The sequence below is a fragment of the Balaenoptera acutorostrata genome, chromosome 3 (genome assembly GCF_949987535.1).
Source record: "Balaenoptera acutorostrata chromosome 3, mBalAcu1.1, whole genome shotgun sequence".
NCBI classification, from domain to species: Eukaryota; Metazoa; Chordata; class Mammalia; order Artiodactyla; family Balaenopteridae; genus Balaenoptera; species Balaenoptera acutorostrata.
This window is the reverse complement of record NC_080066.1, coordinates 126,249,265-126,270,098: the sequence shown is the minus strand read 5'-3', so window position 1 is coordinate 126,270,098 and position 20,834 is coordinate 126,249,265. Positions and strand designations below refer to the sequence as shown.

General features: G+C 36.5%; 1 protein-coding gene across 3 annotated transcripts in view; it reads left to right on the top strand.

The window, feature by feature from the left end:
• The window catches only part of MIS18BP1 (MIS18 binding protein 1), a 59,563-nt gene that overhangs the window by 14,871 nt on the left and 23,858 nt on the right, over window positions 1–20,834 (top strand). For all 3 annotated transcript variants that reach the window (XM_057542624.1, XM_057542623.1, XM_057542625.1), the window contains 5 exons: window positions 2,322–2,395; window positions 4,069–4,199; window positions 9,628–9,715; window positions 11,274–11,431; window positions 14,935–15,799. In XM_057542624.1, the coding sequence (XP_057398607.1) occupies window positions 2,322–2,395; window positions 4,069–4,199; window positions 9,628–9,715; window positions 11,274–11,431; window positions 14,935–15,799 (1,316 nt within the window). The remainder of the gene's footprint in view (window positions 1–2,321; window positions 2,396–4,068; window positions 4,200–9,627; window positions 9,716–11,273; window positions 11,432–14,934; window positions 15,800–20,834) is intronic.

Genomic DNA, 20,834 nt, shown 5'->3' with positions numbered 1-20,834 from the left:
TTTTATTATTTATTTGTCCATTTATTTGAATATCACCACCACCACCAATCTGCTTGCTTCCAACCCCATCACCAACCCTCACCACCACCACACATACAACACGAATGTTGGCTCTAAAGAGGGTGGCCATTTTATTCTGTTTCTGGATGAATCCCATGCCTCAACCAATGCCTGGAGCATAGTAGAGCTCAACAAATGTTTGATGAATGAATATTTGATTTTTTTCTTAAATAATTAATTTATTTTTGGCTGCATTGCGTCTTTGTTGCTGTGCGTGGGAGTTCTCTAGTTGCAGTGAGCGGGGGTTATTCTTCATTGCAGTGCACGGGCTTCTCATTGCGGTGGCTTCTCTTGTTGCGGAGCACAGGCTCTAGGCATGCGGGCTACAGTAGTTGTGGCTCTCAGGCTCTAGAGCGCAGACTCAGTGGTCGTGGTGTCCGGGCTTAGTTGCTCCACGGCATGTGGGATCTTCCTGGACAAGGGATCAAACCCATGTCCCCTGCATTGGCAGGCAGATTCTTAACCGCTGCGACACCAGGGAAGTTCCGATTTTTTCTTTTTTCTTTTTTTTAACAACATAGTTTGTTTTGTTTTTTGTTTTATTTTGGCTGCACGGGGTCTTAGTTACAGCATGTGGGATCTTTAGTTGCTGTGTGAGGACTTCTTAGTTGCGGCATGCAGACTCTTAGTTGCAGCATGCATGCGGGATCTAGTTCCCCAACCAGGGAATAGAACCTGGGCCCCCTGCTTTGGGAGCACAAGGTCTTACTCATTGGACCACCAGGGAAGTCCCTTGGTATTTTATTTAAGCAGTATGATACAGGATCATGGAGCCAAAATTCCTAGATTTGTAACCCATCTGTGCTACTAACTAACTCTGTGTGATACAGGCAAGTTATTGAACTAGACTTTACAGAGTTTCTTTATCTATGAAATTAAGATAATTGTACCTGCCTCCTAGTGTTATGAGAATAACATGAGTCAATGTATCTTAGATGCTTGGAACACTGCCTACTGTTAGCTTTTATTGTTAATACCATCTCCATCTGATAGATTCTTCGATATATCTTACAGTTCCAAATGCAGAAGTAGGAAAAAAAAAAAAAAGAAATTTTATTGCCTGTTTCCCAGGTCCTACCTGTAATTTTTTAAATGAATACCCTTCCATTTTAGTTTCCTGACTCAGCATAAAACTACCACAGAATAATTTGTCTTTATATGTAAGTTTATAATTTTATATATAAAATAAATGGTGACTAAAAGTATGACTTTTATGGTTGTATTTCTCATCAGAAATAGTTCATTATTAGATTGTTACACAATAAAAGCAATAATTTCATAACACAGTTGTTCACAGAAATCTTCCTTTATAGTAATGTAGGATTTTACTTGTCTTAAAATAAAGAATTCTCTGAGCTGTTCAGATGTTTGCTTTGGAATAGAATACTAAATATAGATTACTAGCAGTCACCTTTATAGGAAATTGAATGCAACTCCAAATCAACTTTGCAAAAAAAAAAAAAGCTCTAATTATATAAGGGTAAGAGTGATGGTGAAATGTATATTACACAACTGTTTTTTTCTCCAAGTTATTGGGTCTTTTGTGAGTTTTGGTATTTTAATGGATACCTTAGGATTTTAGGTGTTTTTTTTTTCCCTAGTGGTTAAGGGTATTTGACATAAGAATATTTAAAGTATAATTGATTCTGGATTGTAGAGCAAACTCTGCATTACAACCTCAGTTCAGTCTCTCTCCATTCATCTTTTTTTTTTTTTAATTAATTTATTTATATTTTGTTTTTGGCTACATTGGGTCTTCATTGTTGTGCATGGGCTTTCTCTACTTGTGGCGAGCAGGGGCTACTTTTTGCTGCAGTGCGCAGGCTTCTCGTTGCAGTGGCTGGCTTCTTGTTGCGGAGCACAGGCTCTAGGTGTGCGGCCTTCAGTAGTTGTGACACGCAGGCTCAATAGTTGTGGCTCATGGGCTCTAGAGCACAGGCTCAGTAGTTGTGGCTTAGTTGCTCCGTGGCATGTCGATCTTCCCGGACCAAGGCTTGAACCCATGTCCCCACACTGGCAGGTGGATACTTAACCACTGTGCCACCAGGGAAGTCCTCCATTCATCTTTTGTTCAATTATATATAAGAGTTTTTACCTTATTGCTATTTAAAATAGAATGTGATTCTTACGTAGTTGAACACTAAGGACTCATTTGGATTACTCGTATAAGTTTTTTCTTTTAATTTAATGTAAATCGATTTTGTAATGCATATGCTACAAGTAATACAAAAAATAACATACTTCATTTTATGCTTAATTAGGTAGTCCAGCTACAGGAATGGATGATTAAAGTCATCAATGATAACACTGCTATATGTGTAGAAGGAAAATTGATGTAAGTGTAACTTTTCAGTATTCTTTTAATAAAATTTGTGATAAGATATACTTGTGTGTAAGAGCTTAAAAGGAGATGCATGACAAATTGCATCTTGGTACAAAATAAAGACTTTCTAATGAGGTTACAGACTGATGGCAGTAAGTAAAATGAGTATGACCATTGTGATTGTAACCAGCTTTCTTGCTTTTGTCTGTTAACTGAAATTATTTTTAAAATAGTGACAGCTCAAATTTGTATACACAGTGCTTTATTTTTTTCAGAGGTTCTAATAAGTGAACTGGTATTATCTGCTTAATTATATATGATTAGTTAATATTTACTACATGCATTTCAGTCCAGATTCTCACATCTAAATTGGGACAACCAGATATAAATTACTGATCCAGAAAAGAAATCAAAATATATAACACTTTGCCATACAGCTACATATTAAGTAATCATTGGCACTTTCTGGTTCTCCCTAAAGCGAAAGCATCATCTGGTAAGTGGGCTTTGCCTAGTTCTGCTACTCTATTAGCACAGTTTCCTATTCTTCAAAACCAATTTCCTTAGTAGTTAAAAAAAAAATTGTAATAAAAGGTTGTAATAAAACAATACAGTGTATCACTGTTCAAGATACTTACCTGCAAGTTTATAAGTTAAGTGTATAGAATCTGTCTTGCTCACTTTATTTCTGCCTGCCTTGCACCCATTTCCTTAATATCCAGAGGCAGCATTGATTGTCTTTGTTGGAATCCCATTACTGCTCTTTACTGGCTATATGAGTTGGGCAAATTACTTATCCTCTTTCAGTCTCATTTTCTTCATTTGCATGATGACAATAATAGTATGACCTACCTTTTGGGTTATTTTGAGGATTAAATGAGTTAATATTTATAAGACTTTGAGAACAGTACTTTTAGAGTACTATTTAAATATTTGTTAAATAAAATAAATAAAGATAGAAAGAACAGAAGACGAGAATATTGTGTTAAAGTATAATGTATGAATTTAATTCCATTTGACCAAACTAAAGAACTTAACTTTCTTATTTATTACATTTATATTTAGAATGTTTCTTATTAGTTATCTAATGAAACAAAGGATGTTCAACATTTATCTAATACATCTTCATACTTCGTTTTTTCTATTTTATATTTATTCTTAGTTTCACGTAAGGAAGTATGAAGAGTAGATTTGTGGGTCAGTGATTTGATACTGCAGTTTGAACCTCTTTTTGGTACTTTCCAAAGAGGAAGGTAAAGACGTTTGGCTATATAGTGAGGGGAAAAAACGCAAGATTAGAATAATCCAAACCATATAACTGTGTGAAAGCTAACACAGTATAGCCCCTGAGGAGAGGGACAGGGAAATCATCCTTTGGAAGCTGAGCATCAGTTGTTAGCACCAGATAGAGAAGGCTCTGCTTTCTTGCTAATGATATATTTTATACTAGGGGTATGGTTTGGCCACAATACAGTTTCTTGGTACTCTGAGGATCACATTAGCCAACAGGTTGAGTTCTGTTGCAATGTTTGGCCCTCAAATGTTTTGTAATTAGATTAATAGTATTGTAGCTGGAGGGCAAATTTATTACTTTCTGTTATAAATTTACATGCTTATATATGTACATTGTGACTCTTGTTAAAATGTGAATGTTTTGGTTTTAACTAAGCTATTTTTTCTCCTAGAGACATCACTAACATATATTGGCACAGTAATGCAATTATAGAACGGATTAAGCACAACAAACTTAGGACTTTATCAGGCAACATTTATATATTAAAAGGAATGATAGACCGGACTTCCATGAAAGAAGCAGGTAAAAACTGTCATTACTAATTGATGAATTAGTTTACTAAGTGAAACAATTAACCATATATCCAACAGTGATATACATTTTTTTGCTTTTTACTAGGTGTTTTAAAATTATATATCAAAACTAAAAATTAAAAATAAAATTGCCAACATTATATAAAACTGTTATGTATGTTGATCCTTTCCTCTGGTTTAATCACTCTTATTGACAGTTTAAGTCCAGTGATTTAAAAAACATTCAAGTGAAATGTTCCTTGTTTGTGAGGAATTGTAAGAATAAATTATAAGAATATAATTTAGCTCCCCAATTCCTCTCTTTGTTGAACCTGCTCGGCACAACCCCAGTCCTGATACAATCTAATTTTCTGCCTATGCCTTGTACACAGCTAAAGTGACTGAAGAAAAACACGTCTGAGTAGTCCAACTTAAATTTATGATTACCAGCAACAAGTTGTGGTCACTTAGTGCCCCTTGGTATCCTACCACAGCTCCCTAATCCATTCACTCTCCCATCGTCCTTGTTAACTATTTCATATTTTTACACATCTCCTACCTCCCTCTCTCATCTTGGTGGGTAGGGGAGCAAGAAGAGGACTTGAGCAATAGGAACAATCAAAAGAAAACTTCTCGGGCTTCCCTGGTGGCACAGTGGTGAAGAATCCGCCTGCCAATGCAGGGGAAACGGGTTCGAGCCCTGGTCCGGGAAGATCCCACATGCTGCAGAGCAACTAAGCTCATGCACCACAACTACTGAGCCTGCGCTCTAGAGCCCGCGAGCCACAACTTCTGAGCCTGCGTGCCACAACTACTGAAGCCCGCGTGCCTAGAGCCTGTGCTCCACAACAAGAGAAGCCACCGCAGTGGGAAGCCTGCGCACCACAATGAAGAGTAGCCCCCGCTCGCCGCAACTAGAGAAACCCCGTGCGCAGAAATGAAGACCCAACGCAGCCAAAAATAAATAAATAAAAATAAATAAATCTATAAAAAAAAAAGAAAGAAAGAAAACTTCTCTGTCACATTTGCTCACTTGCTTGTATCTGTACCTGCTTTTATTGTGGACAAACTTTCCATGTTCCTGTCTGTGTCCACCTATTTATGCTTCAGCTCCTATCCTCTTTTAATCAAGGATATTACTCCAGTAATTCTCCTTTCTCCTATCAAAGAAAAAAAACCAAAAAACCCTCTTTTGAGTAAGAAATCAGGTTTGTTAGAATGCATTTGTATTTAAGAGATCATCAACTTAAAATAATTATATATATATACTATGTAATATATATATATACACATGCTATATATAAACCTCATGGTAACCACAAACCAAAAATCTGTAATAGATACACAAAAAAAGAGAAAGGAATCCAAATATAACACTAAAGATAGCCATCAAAAGAAGAAAGGAATAAAAAACTATAAACACAACCAGAAAAACTGCTAACACAACCAGAAAACAATTAACAAAATGGCAGTAACTACTTTAAATGTCACTTTAAGTGCAAATGGACTAAATGGTCCCAGTCAAAAGACATAGAGTGGCTGAATGGATACAACCATAAGACCCATATATATGCTGCCTACAAGAGACTCACTTCAGATCTAAAGACACATGCAGATAGAAAGTAAGGGGATGGAAAAAGGTATTCCATGCAAATGGAAATGAAAAGAAAGCCAAGTTAGCGATACTTACATCAGACAAAACAGAATTCAAAACAAAGATTGTAACAACACAAAAAAGGACATTACATGATGGTAAAGGGAGCAATCCAAAAAAAAGATATAACAATTGTAAATATATATGCACCCAACATAGGAACACCTAAGTACATAAAGAACAAAGCTAGAGGCACCACACTCCCTGACTTCAAACTATACTACTAAGCTACAGTAATCAAGACAGTATGATACTGGCACCAAAACAGCCACATAGATCAACTAAACAGGTTAGAGGCCCCAGAAATGAACCCATGCTTATTTGGTCAATTAATTTATGACAAAGGAGGTAAGAATATAATGGGGAAATGACAGCCTCTTCAATAAATGATGCTGGGAAAACTGGATAGTTACATGCAAATGAATCAAACCAGACTACTTTCTCATACCATGTACAAAAATAAACCCAAAATGGATTAAAGATTTAAATGTAAGATTTGACATATGCCTTAGTATTTTTCTGGATCTGTCTCCTCAGGCAAGGGCAACAAAAGCAAAAAATAAACAAATGGGACTACATCAAACTAAAAAACTTCCATATAGCAAAAGAAACTGTCAACAAAATAAGGCAACCTACTGAATAGGAGGAGATATTTGCAAACTATATTACTGATAAGGGATTAATATGCAAAGTATACAAAGAACTCGTACAGCTCAACATCACAAAAAGAAACAACCATATTAAAAAATGGGCAGAGAATAAATATTTTCCCAAAAAAGACATACAGATGGCCAACAGATATGAAAAGATGCTTAACATCACTAATCATCAGGGAAATGCTAATCAAAACCATAATGCGATATCACCTCATGCCTGTGAGAATGGCTGTTATCCAAAAGACAAGAAATAACATGCGTTGATGAGGATGTGGAGAAAAGGGAACCCTTATGCAGTGTTGGTGGGAAAGTAAATTGCTTACAGCCGCTAGGAAAAACAGTATGGGAGTTCCTCAAAAAATTAAAAAGTAGAACTACCGTATGATCCAGCAATCCAGTTCTGGGTATTTTTCCAAAGAAAACAAAAGAGCTAGTTGAAAAGACAAATGCACCCCTATGTTCATTGCAGCATTATTTACAATAGCCAAGATACAAAAACAGCTTAAGTGTCCATAGATGGATGAGTGGATAAAGAAGATGTGGTGGGACTTCCCTGGTGGCGCAGTGGCTAAGAATCCGCCTGCCAGTGCAGGGACACAGGTTCGAGCCCTGGTCCGGGAAGGTCCCACATGCTGCGGAGCGACTAAGCCTGTGCACCACAACTACTGAGCCTATGCCCTAGAGCCCGTGAGCCACAACTGCTGAGCCCACATGCCACAATTACTGAAGCCCACATGCCTAGAGCCAGTGCTCTGCAACAAGAGAAGCCACCGCAATGAAAAGCCCACCTGCCACAACAAAGAGTAGCCCCTGCTCGCCGCAACTAGAGAAAGCCCATGTGCAGCAATGAAGACCCAATGCAGCCAAAAATAAATAAATAAAATAAATAAATTTATTTAAAAAAAAAGATGTGGTGTGTATATATATACACACACACACACAAAAGAATATTGTTCAACCATAAAAAAGAATGAAATCTTGCTATTGTGACAACATGGCTGGACCTAGAAGGTATTAAATTTTAAGTGAAATAAATCAGAAAGACAAATAACATATGATTTCACTTGTATGTGTAATCTAAAAAATAAAACAAATGAACAAAGTGAAACAGAAACAGACTCATAGATAAAGAGAACAGATGCTTGCCAGAAGGGAGGGAGGTCAGGGAATGAGTGAAATAGGTAAGGGAGGTTGAAAGATACAAACTTCCAGTTACAAAATGAGTCACAGTGATGAAATGTACAGCATGGGGAAAGTACATGTAATCACAGTATTCTAATAGGTTCTGCAGTGAACAATATTCACATTGTTACAATGATGCAAACAATCTTTGATATAATTAAAATTACTGTAAAAAATGTGGGGAGAGGGTGAGGAAGGAGAGGTACAGATGCTAAATCTTCATCTCTTATAACATTTATAAATTTTAAAATTGCTTTTGTCTTTTTATTTGTACTTATATGAGATGCTAGATGTTAACTAAACCTATTGTGGTAATCATTTGACAATATATGTAAATCAAACCATCATACTGTATACCTTAAGTTTATACTGTAATGTATGTCAGTTATTTCTCAATAAAACTGGGAGGGGGGCCCTCTTTTAACCACACTTCTTTCAGCCACTGTTGCTCTCATTTACAGCAAAACAGCTCAGATGATTTGTTATACTTAGATCTAATTCCTCTTGAATTCTTTCTCATTTTTTCTTGAATTCTCTTTAATCACGCATTAATCCTCAGTTCTTCACCAAAACAGCCCTTATCAAAGTCACTGGTGGTCCCCACATTGCTAAATCCAGTGTACACTTGACACAGTTAATCACACCTACCTTCTTGAAACACTTTCTTTACTTGGCTTCTGGAATACCATATTTTCATGCTGCCTCATTCCCTGTTCCATCTTAGTTTCTTTGCTTATTTTTCTCTTTCTTCTTTGCCTCTAAATGATGGGATAGACTACGGCTCTTTCTATACTCAGTGCTGTGCTGATTTCTTTTAGGCTTAAATCTCATTCAGATTTTGACAAATGCCAAATTTTATCTGTAACAAAGAATATTCCCTGAGCCACTCAACTCATTTTCTGTCTGCTTATTTGACATCTCCACTAGGATGTCTACAGGTGTCTCAGAGTTAATATGTCTAAAACCTGGTCTTCTCCCTTAAATCTGTATAGGCTACAGTCTTCCCCTCTTTCCATGGTTCCAGTGGCTAGCCAGACTCCTAGGAGACACACTTAAATCCTCGGTTTCTCTCACACTCACATCTAGTACGTCAGTACATCCTACTGGCATTATCTTCATGATGTATCCAGAACCCAGGCCTCTGCTGCACTGCTGTGATCTGGACTTTCCTCATCTTTTGTCTGAATTATTGCTGTAACCTCCTAACTGGTGTCATTGTTTCTCCCTATGTACTTCCACAGATTGTTCTCAAAATAGCAGCTAATTCAGTCCTGTTAAAGTAAGTCAAATTCTGTGACTCCTCCACTCAGAATTTTTCTATAGCTTCCCATCTCACCCAAAGTAAAACACTCGGTTTATAAAATGACCCCAAGGCTTTATAATCTCCCCCAACTACCTCTGTTACCTATCTGAGTAGCCTCTCCTCACTCCACTTCAACTACACTGATTTCTTTGTCATTCTACAAACAAACCAGGCACACTCTTGCCTCATACCCTTTCACTTTGTTCCCTCTGCTTCCACTGCTTTAACCCTATATTGCCACATTGCTCACTCTTTCATGTCTTTCAGGGCTTTACTCAAATGATGCTATTTCTGTAAGAATGTCTCTGTCCTTTTTTGAAAAGCTGCCTGCCCCCTTTCTTCTCCCGTAGAATGAACACACTGCTATCCCTATTCCCCTTAACTGCATAATTTTCTCCATAGCATCGATGGCCACCTAACAAATGAGATGTTTTACTTATTGGTTTGCTTTCTGTTTAGAAGCCAGTTTTCATGAAGGCAGGGATTTTTGTTTGTTTTGTCAACTGCTGAATCCTCAGTATCTATGACAGTGCCTGGCACATAGTAAGCAATAAGTATATATTTTTAAATTATTTAATGAATTAATGACATCACTTTAAAATCTAGACTTTCAGGTAATTTTTGTTTGTTTATCATTAAATAGGTTACCCAAATTATCTCATAAGGAAATTTATGTTTGGATTTCCAGAAAAATGGAAAGAGTACATTGATAATTTTTTAGAACAGTTAAGGTAAAGTACCTTTTAACTTTTTAAAAAACAACTTTATTGACGTATAATTTACATTTGATAAACTGTATCTATTTTAGGAATAAAATTTGATGAGCTTTTACAAATATATATACTCATGTAACCAATGTAAAGTGGTTTTAATTTGTATTTTTGGAAATGCCAGTTTTGAAGCTGTCTTTGATCTTAGACTTTCAGAAAGCAGTAACACTTTACTAGAACTTCTGTCATATGGAATAAATCTAAAAGGAAAATAAAACCTTTGATGTATTTCAAGGAGTCATCCACAATTACTTACCCTTTAAGAGGCATGTAGCTGTTAAACATGAGTCTGAAGTTCTTGACCTTTTTTTTTTAAAGAATTTTATTTTATTTGGCCGCGCCACATGGCATGTGGGATCTTAGTTCCCTGACCAGGGATTGAACCCATGTACCCTGCATTGGAGCATGGAGCCATAACCGCTGGACCTCCAGGGAAGTCTGGTCCTTTTTTAATTCATTCATTCCCTCAGTAGTTACTAAGTGTCATTTGCTTAGCAGACACTGTACTGTATCAACCTTGGGAAAACAAAGAAGAATTTGATTAATTTTTTTTTTTAAAAACTTGGTTTATTATTATTTTTTCTTTGTACTCTTTTTCTTTTATTTTTGGCTGTGCTGGGTCTTCGTTGCTGCATGTGGGCTTTCTCTAGTTGCAGGGAGCGGGGGCTACTCTTCGTTGAGGTGCGCGGGCTTCTCATTGTGGTGGCTTCTCTAGTTGCGGAGCACAGGCTCTAGGCACGTGGGCTTCAGGAGTTGCAGCACGCGGGCTCAGTAGTTGCGGCATGCGGGCCCTAGAGTGTATAGTGTATGGGCTTCAGTAGTTGTGGCCCGCAGGCTCAGTAGTTGCAGCTTGCGGGCTCAGTAGTTGTGGTGCACGGACTTAGTTGCTCCGCGGCATGTGGGAACTTCCCAGACCAGGGATCGAACCTGTGTCCCTTGCCTTGGCAGGTGGATTCTTAACCATTGGACCACCAGGGAAGTCTGAATTTGATTAATTCTTGCCCTTAGAAACTCATAGGGGATAGGTTGTGTAAGTTGACTAATCATGTCACAATGTAATAAGGTATAACAGGGGCTGGCAGTTTTTTTCTGTAAAGGGGCAGATAGTATTTTCATGGGTATGCTGCCTCTATCACAGCTACTCGACTCTGCCTTTGTAGTGGAAAAGCAACATAGATAGTACTGAAAAGAATGAATGTGGCTGTGTTCAATAAACTTTACAAGAACAGACAACTGGCAGAATTTGTCCTGTAATTTTCTTACAATATCAGCTTAAGTGGGAAATGCAAGAACATAGATAAGAAGAACTTAAGAGGTCATTAAGATGTTATACTTAAGTTGTTTGTGGGAGGAAAAGGGTAGAAGCCATGAAAGCTTAAATAATGCAAGATTAAAGGTAATCTGCTGGGGAAAAAAGCTTTATCTGAGGGAGTTTCATTTATTTATTTATGGGTTTAGTTTTTTGCTTTTGTTTTTTGAGAACCAATATTAGAGGAAAAATACTATACTTGTTTTTTAGGTCTTGTGAAAAGAAAGAAGGAAAGGCCAGACAAAAACAGAAAACTGAAAGAGTTGTTCCTGACATTCGAAAATCAATGAAAAATGATGCAGGGGAAAAAAAAACAGATGTCCTCCAAAGAGCCACTGCCACTTATGACCTTGATTGTGATCATTTGGGTATGTTTGCTCTTTTCTTCTCTGTTGGTATAGTGGTAAATTTTTACCTGAGCTCCACACTGTTTAATTGTTTAAATTTAGTATTGAGTTCTTGACTTATACTGCCCTAAAATTCCTGGGTTTTTTTCACTGCTTAAGAGGAGAAACTGCAATGTAGACTGCCTGTAGTCAGCATTCAGCTTACTTCATAAAATTATACCTTTTAATTAATCAGAATAGCAAGAACACTGATCAACATAACAATGAAAAATGATTGTTCTTTCAGTTTTCTAGACGCAAGGTATTTAGGCTGCCAGCTTACCTCAGACCTATATTACAGATACCTATATTTTTGTACTAAATATTATTCCTGTTAATAGACAAAACCAGTTTGCTTTCATGGAGGTAATGGCATGTCTTTTTGAATGACCGTTGCTATGAAGGTAGCTGGCAGAACTGTTCTGTGTCAACTCTACCAAAACTATAATCTGCCTCACATCCACCTGACCCCAAGCTGAAAAAAAGTATTTACAGTCCTTTCTAGATAATATAATGAGTAAAATTCCTAGACTCTGTTGTATAAATTTATGCCAATTCTACCTTGATCTTACAATGAAGAGTTTTACAGAACTTCAAGAGTTCAGGACTGCTTCTGCCAAAAACATAGCACCATACTGGATATAAATGTACCTGTATGTCACTCCCCACCCCACCATACCCTATTTCCCTGTCCCCCACCCCCATTGAAACTATGCTCATCCTTTGTAGTACAGAGAAAGGAATAAATATGTGGATGACTGCTTGCATACAGCTAGCAAAAATTCATTCCTTAACTGTTGCTCCAGTTCCTTCTCAATCCTTCATTTTATCAAAAGTCATCCTATTTCTCGCAAATTAGGCATACTGCTTGTTGTCATTGCTAGACCTCTTCAGTATTCTGGAGTCCTGGGGCTACAGCACCTGCTATATACTTTTTTACTCCGAAATTTAAAAGATCCCTAAAAGTGTATCTAACTTTGAATTATTTATTCGTCTTCTTTAGTCTTAGGTCTTATCATCTCCCTACCCCCACTCCTTCCTTTCACTTATAGTACTGTTTTTCAGGAATTTGAGGCAAATTGTGAATATTATTGGTAAAGTATTTGAGAATACAAATGTAAAAGACTAAAGTTTGGTAATTTACATGCCAGCTGTGTCCATAGGAAAATCATTCAACAAACATTTTTAAAGCATCTTCCATGAACCTTGATCTATGTTAGCTGTTAGGAACTTAGAGATGAATAAAACGAGATGCTTCTCCTTGAGAAGCTCAGTTTAGGGGAAGATATTACTGTATACTGTTTTGGATGTATCATTTTTCCAGTGTGATTCATTAGATCATTGTTTTATGAAACTATTAAGACAGTGAGTGTCTTCTTGTCACATACATTATTTTGAGTGGTGGTATTTGATGCTGTTATTGTTTGTATTATTATCATTATCATTAACTTTCCATGGGAAAACCACTGAAATATAAAAAAAAACACATCTAACATTAAACAACTGAGGTTATGCAAAAGTGCCAACCAATGATAATTTAAGATGATATAATTGTGTGTGTGTATTTTAATGATTTACATAAAGTTTTGTTTCGTATATTTAATGCTATAATCTATATATTATAGTATTGCTCTTAAAGTACTTTATTTATCTCTGTTATTATACTTAACAGTATATTGTAAATGATTATAATATCAGCCTTCCTCACCATACTGTAATAATCTCAAGAGCAAGGAGGACCATCCATTGTGCATCTTCAAGTACAGACGTCTATGAACTTAATACCATAATTTAGTTTTGTGTAAGTGTGGATTTTCAGAGTAATTTCATTGAAATCCTGCCTACCAGAATTTAAAGAACCTTTTCTCTACACATTAGCAAGTTTAAAATTTCATATTGAGTTAAATCCATCAGCTTAATAGCATTTTTTTCTATCTTATTCTAGGTGAAAAGAAATGAAAGTGAGGAACATTTATAAGTGTTTAAAGAAGTAGAGAGGAAACAATACTAACACTACTAGCTTCATACAGCTTAGGTTGAAGTATCCAGAATGGTCTGAATCTTTATTCAAGTTATTTAATAAAATTAATAAAAATATTCGAATAAAAAGGTTTTGTTCAAAATTAGAAAGTTCAAAATTTTCACATTTCCAATTGAACATTTGAATCATGTTTATATGAGGAATTAGAAGAAAACTCTTCCTTCATAATATGAAGATACATGATTGCATTGAGAAATCATGTAGAAACTTTCTTGATAACTTTTGTCTAGTGCCACTTCTCCATGAACTATAATTTAGAGGCTTCTTTATTCCCCAGCATTCAGTATTACCCATCAGTCTTTCATTTCGTCATTCATCTTGTAAAATGGCACATAATATGTGTAGGTTGTTGGAGTACTTCACTATGATGATTGGTGTGATGGTTTACGATTTGTATATATTTATAATTGTATAATTTAAAGTTAGAAATTAAATTAGTTTGGCTTCTGGTTTCCTAAGTTTCAAATTGGAGAGTTTCTCTCATTTTAATTTGCTTTCTTTAACCAGTGACACAGTATAATAAAGATTCCCAAGTTCTGCTTTGGTTGTTAGCCCATGATGCTTCATGGAGTTTTGGGGGATTCAGCAAAAATGTATCCCTGTGACCACCGCTGGGGATGCGTATGGGGCCATGCAGATGGAGTTCCATGTTTTCCTAACTCTCCTTAACTAGGATAGCTTCTGTTCCATATATTACATACCTAGTAAGGTTTTAGCAACCCTAGTGGTTTTCCTTATGTCTTCTTAATATTTTACTTCCAAATTTAACAAATATTTAGCATCTGCTATATATGTGAAAGACTGTACTAACTCCAGCCAAAAAAAAAAAAAAATCAAAAATGAAGACGAAATTCTTACCATTAAGAATTTTTTTCGGTTGAAAGATAAGTATGTTAATTATAATGCAGGGCACATTGTCAAACATGATATTATTTGAAAGTATTCTGGAAATTTGAAGGAGAGCTTTCATTCAGTTGAGGGAATCAAGACAAAATTTGTGGATAGGTGGGTTAGAAAACAGAAATAAAGCAGGTTTTAGAACAGGTTATTGAAGCAGGTGGTAAGTGAAGGAAACTTTCCAAGTAGAGTGAATGACATTAATGAAAGTTGAGAAGCAGTGGATTAACAGACATAGAATATCATTCAGATTTGGGTACAGTGAGTGATTAGAACTATATTGAAGACCAAGCAGAGGAACTGTGTACACTAAGTAGACTGTGAGATGTCACGGACAGATTGGTATAAAAATTAGTATATGTTTACAATTGAAGGGGCAGTGATCTGAACAGACCAGTGCTTCAGGAAGATTAATTTGGCAGTAATGTTTAAAATGGAGTTTGTGGGGAAAGAAACAGTATATTTTATTTGTGAAAATATTTTTTCTATATTCTGTTTGTAGCTAATTTGAAATTTTGATCTTTGGTTTTGTCTTATGAAATTAAAGAGAGAACTGAAGAATCCAAAGTATCCGTTGATATTCTAACATCAAGGGAACAGTTTTTCTCAGACGAAGAAAGAAAATATATGGCTGTTAATCAGAAGAAACCTTATATTTTAGTAACACCACTCAAATCTAAAAAAATTATAGAGCAAAAGTGCATGAATTATAATCTGTCCTTTGGCACCATTAAAGCAGTAACAGATTTTGCAGTGCGAAAGCATCAAAAAGAAAGTAAATCAAACTTAAGTGAACCTACAAGTCCAATCAGCAAGCCCACAAAGACTTTAGAAAGTACATTTGAGTATAGTGTGGGTCATAAAAGTAAAAACAAGGAAGATTGTAGTGAATGTGATTTACTCACTGTCAACCAGAAAATAAAAATACCTAGTCCTAAAAAGGAACAAACAGTCACCTCTGACTTTAAGAAAAATACAAGGTTATCAAAATTGAAGAAAACTGAAAATCAAGTAACTGTGTCATTTTACAAGCATCAGTCCTCATCAGATTTGTCTAATGAAGAGAGTGAAAAAGGAAAGGAATTTAGAAGGAAAGCTGGGGTTGTTAAGACAACCAGAGCAAGAAATACCGAAGAAATAGTGGTTCACTTGAGAAAAAGCACAAGAAAAACAAGGACAATCCCAGTGATGTCTGAATCTGAAACTGAAGAGAGTGAAAATGAACTTCATATGAAACAGAAGAAAGCTAGATGTTCTGCTAAAGAAAATCTTCAGAAATCTGATATTAGGAATGAGCTTCCAGTTATTGAGACAATGGTATCTGGCAAGACGAACAGGTCTTACTTAGCATGTTTACCTGGTTTAATTCAGGATGAGGAATGGAATAAGAAAGAATTACAGAAACTTCATTGGTAAGTAGTTAGATTTGACTCTGAAATATCTAGAGTGGCCACAAAACAGTTTACAACATAAAAACTTCAATAACGGGCTGATTTAATGATTTCTATTTGTTAATATGGAAGATGTCATCCAAAAACACATGGAGAGAAATTAAAATTTATATAAAGAGTAGAGGGAGAGTACAGATAACTTCTAACTAGGTTCTTTGGCCATCTATAGCCTACATGTGAGGAAAGTGAAAGTGACCCTGTTTTCTTTTCATTCCCATTTAATACTTCAAGACAGTCCCCTCCCCCTCCCTCCTAAAAAAGGGTAACTGTGAGGGGACAGATGTGTTCATTAATTTGATTGTGGTAATCGTTTCACAATGTATATGTATGTCAAATGATCACATGTACACTTTAAATATATAGTTTTTTTGGTCAATTATACCTCAGTAAAGCAGGGGTAAACCATTTCAACACAGACAAATGCAGCTCTCTCACTTAGTTTCACATTTTAAGGAATATTTTATAAGTAAATTTACTATTATAAAACCTTAAATTTGAATCCAAATTTGTAGATTATTTAATACAGTCTTTTCCTCCTCATTTATAGAAGAGAAATTAGTCTCAAAAATTCAGTGATTTGTCCAAGGTTTCTTAATTAGTGCTGCTTGATAAATCAGGTATGATGAGAATTGGATTTAGCTACATAGACTTGAAAAGCAGTTTCAGTAGTGTGGTAGTTAGTATTGGAAGCCAGATCATAGTTGAGAGATGAAGAGTGAATGAGACAGTAAAGACAGCCTAGATGGACAACACAAGAAATTTGGCAATGATAGGGAACAGAAGAATGCATAGTCATAGAAGACAGTGTGAAGATAAGGGAACATGTATGTTTAGTTGCTTGCTTGCTTGTTTGTAAGGTGACTCATGCCAGGGTATAATGGTATGTTCTTGGAAATGATCTAGTAGAAAGAAAGGAAGATAATTGATAAAATAGGGAAGGATAACATAGAAACATGCCACGTTCAGTGTTCCATTCTCTTGTGTACCCCCAGCTTTATAACATTTGGAATTCATTTTCAAATCTACCTTCTCTTCCTAAGGCATCTTTGTGCCACTGTACTCTTCCTTTCTCGATTTCCTAAATTTTCCTAAATTTCCTAAATTTTCCTTCTCTATCTTATTTTCAGGCAGAGAAAGTTTTCTTATTCTTCAGACTTACTGGTTTTGGCTGCTTGCTTTCTAGCAATAGTGTATTCCTCAGTGATCTTTTCATTCCAAAGTTCTACTTTTCCTTTTTGCACAGGGACTCCCAAATCTGTTCCTCTGGTCCTGAATTCTTGTACTTAGGTTTGTATTTCCCTTTGCCTGCTGTACATCTCTACATAAATCTCACCTACAGCTAACTTAATATGTCAAAAACCAAACTTATTTTCCCCTGCCTGTCCACTTTGCCTGACATTCCTGTTTCTGAATATGTAATTCTTCTTGTCAACTAGGTTTAAACTCTTTATTATTATTGATTTTTAATCTAATTTTTTAAATCTAATTTTTTAAAAATTAAGAAACTACCAGCTATACTTAGGCAATATTGTGGGTTCAATTCTGGACTACTGAAATAAGGCGAATATCTCAACAACGAAAGTCACATTAATTTTTTGGTTTCCTGGTGCATATGAAAATTATGTTTATACTATACTGTAGTCTCTTAAGTGTGCAATAGCATTATGTCAAAAAAACCAGTGTATATACCTTAGTTAAAAAAATAATTTATTGCTTAAAAATGCTAATCATTTGAGCCTTCAGCAAGTTGTAATCCTTTTGCTGTTGGACGGTCTTGCCTTGATATTGATAGCATTTTACCCACAGTAGAACTTCTTTCAAAATTGGAGTCAGTCCTCTCAAACCCTGCTGCTGCTTTATCAACTAAGTTTATGTAATATTCTAAATCCTTTGTTGTCATTTCAATAGTCTTCACAGCATCTTCACCAGGAGTAGATTTCATCTCCTGAAATCACTTTCTTTGCTCATCCATAAGAAGCAGTTCCTCATAAGTTCAAGTTTTATCATGAGATTGTAGCAATTCAGCCACATCTTTAGGCTCCACTTCTAATTGTAGTTCTCTTGCTGTTTCCACTACATCTGCAGTGATTTCCTCCACTGAAGTCTTTAACTCCTCCAAGTCATTCATGAGGGTTGGAATCAAATTCTTCCAAACTCCTGTGAATGTTGATATTTTAATAGACCTCTTCCCATGAATCACGAATATTCTTAATGGCATCTTAATGGTGAATCCTTTCCAGAAGTTTTTCAATTTACTTTGCTCTGATCCATCGGAGGAATCACTGTCTATGGCAGCTCTAGCCTTAGGAAATATATTTCTTAAATAATAAGACTTGAAAATCAGAATTACTCCTTGATTCATAAGCTGCAGAATGGATGTTATGTTAGCAGGCTGAAAACAACATATATCTTTTACATCTCCATCAGAGCTCTTGGGTGACCAGGTACACTGTAAATGAGCAGTAATATTTTGAAAGGAATCTTTTTTTCTGAACAGTAGGTCTCCACAGTGGGCTTAAAATAATTCAGTAAACCTTGTTGTAAATAGATGTGCTGACCTCCAGGCTTTGTTTTTCCATTTATGGAGCACAGGTAGAGAAGATTTAGCATAATCTACCTAAGGACCCTAGAATTTTCAGAATGGTAAATAAGCATTGGCTTCAACTTCAGGTCCCCTGCTACATGAGCCTGTATCAAGAGAGTCAGCCTGTCCTTTGAAGCCAGCCATTGACTTTTCCTCCTTAGCTATAAAAGTCATAGATGGCATCTTCTTCCAATAGAAGACTGTTTTGTCTGCATTGAAAATCTGTTGTGTAGTGTAGCCACCTTCATTGATGATCTTAGCTTAGAGCTCTGGATAACCTGCTGCAGCTTCTACATTAGCATTTGCTGCTTTGTCCTTTTATGTTATGGAGACACTTCTTTCATTGAACCTCATGAGCCAACCTCTGCTAGCTTCAAACTTTTCATCTGCAGCTTCCTCACCTCTCTCACCCTTCATAGAATTAAAGTTAGGATCTTGCTCTAGATTAGACTTTGGCTTAAAAGAATCTTGTGACTGGTTTGATCTTCTATCCAGATCGCTAAACTTTCTCCATATCAGCAATAAGGCTATTTGTTATCAGTTGTGTGTTCACTAGAGTAGCACTTTTAGTTTCCTTCGAGCACTTTTTCCTTTGCATTCACAACTTTGCTAACTGTTTGGCACAAGAGGCCTAGCTTTCAGCCTGTGTCAGCTCTTGACATGCCTGCGTCACTAAGCTTAATCGTTTCTAGCTTTTGATTTAAAGTGAGAGACTTGCAACTCTTCCTTTCACTTGAATATTTAGAGGCCATTGTAGGCTTATTAATTGGCGTAATTTCAGTATTCTTGCGTCCTCAGGGAATAAGGAGGCTCAAGGAGAGAGAGAGACGGGAATGGCTGGTCAGTGGAGCAGTCAGAACACACACACCATTTATCAATTAAATTCACTGTCTTATATTCGCGCAGTTCATGGCACCCCAAACAATACAAGAGTAGCATCACAGATCACATAACAAATATAATAATAATGAAAAAGTTTGAAACATTGTGAGAATTACCAAATGTGACAGAGTCATGAAATGAGCAAACGCTGTTGGAAATATGGCACCAATAGACTTGCTCGACACAGGGTTGCCACAAACCTTCAGTTTGTAAAAAACACAGTAAAGCAAAGGGCAATAAAACGAGATATGCCTGTGCAGCCTTTTTCTTAACACTACTCTTTTTTTCAGACCTTTAATGCCTTTTGCCTGAACTGTGGAGGTAGCCTTGTGTTTGTACTTTGTTCTCTTCATCTGAGTAATCTGTTTTACACAACTCCAGATTAGTCTTAATGTATAGTTGTGGTTCTGACACATCAAAAACCTTCACTTGCATTCTTGCTCAAATTCAAATTATATAAAGATTTCTGCCTTGCATTGAGAGTAATAGTTGACCTCAGTTATCCTTTCCAGCTGTATCCCCCATTATTTCCTTTAATAAAGGTTGTCAACCTTTGCTGTATGTTCACATGATGCAAGGAGATTTTTAAATGCCAGGACTGCAGAAATGCCAGTTCCCAGTAAGATGAGTAAGCATACTCTGCTCTGTTTCTTCTATGCAGCTGTAACACCTGGACAGAATGCTTGGAACAGCTTTTTGTTGACTCAGGAAGATAAATAATAACAGGTTGATTGGGGGAGACTAGAATTTTAAGAACCACCAAACTGGAAGTGAATTTCCAGTTTTTCCTCTAGATATTCCCCCAAGCTAAACTCAAGGCCACCTAAAACCAGGAAGGGGGCATTGAGGCAAGACAAAGAGATCTCAAAGAGAAGCCCTTCAGTTCTGGGTTGAACAGGAAGGGGGATTACTAACACTCAGAAACAGTAGAAGAAATCTCTCGGTTGTTTCTTTTTCTTTTCTCCTTTCTCTTATAACCCAGTACCCATACAATCCAGCAGGGGCAAGCATCACGGCATCAGTTGGGGCCCACACATACCTGAAACTCTGAAAGTGCGGAACCTTCCTCTCCAGTTCGAGTAGATGTCTCAAAAGGGTGGGGCAAACCATTTTGCAGTTTTCTCTTTCTGTCCTCTGCTTGGCACTGGAGAAAGATACAATTGTATAAAGTGTGCAGCAGAGCTGGGTAACTAAAACCCCAGGTTTCTGCCAGAGAATCAAAAATGGGAACCCTAGGGAACCAAAGATTGCAGAGAGGGAGGACCTAGGGAAAGCAACCCTATAAAGTTGTTTATGAACTTTTAGGCTCACCCTTGAGTTGCCCATTTGTGGATCTGATCCAAAACAGCATACCCAAGACTTTGAGAACTGAACTAAATGGTAGACCACCACGCAGTTTCCAGGCCAGCCACCCAGTGTCCAACATGCAGTATATCCTAATAGCACTGCAAAGCTTTAAAAATGGAACTGACACTGAAACTTCAACCACAGAAGACTGACTGGAATTTATAGCTCATGTTACAGTCAGGT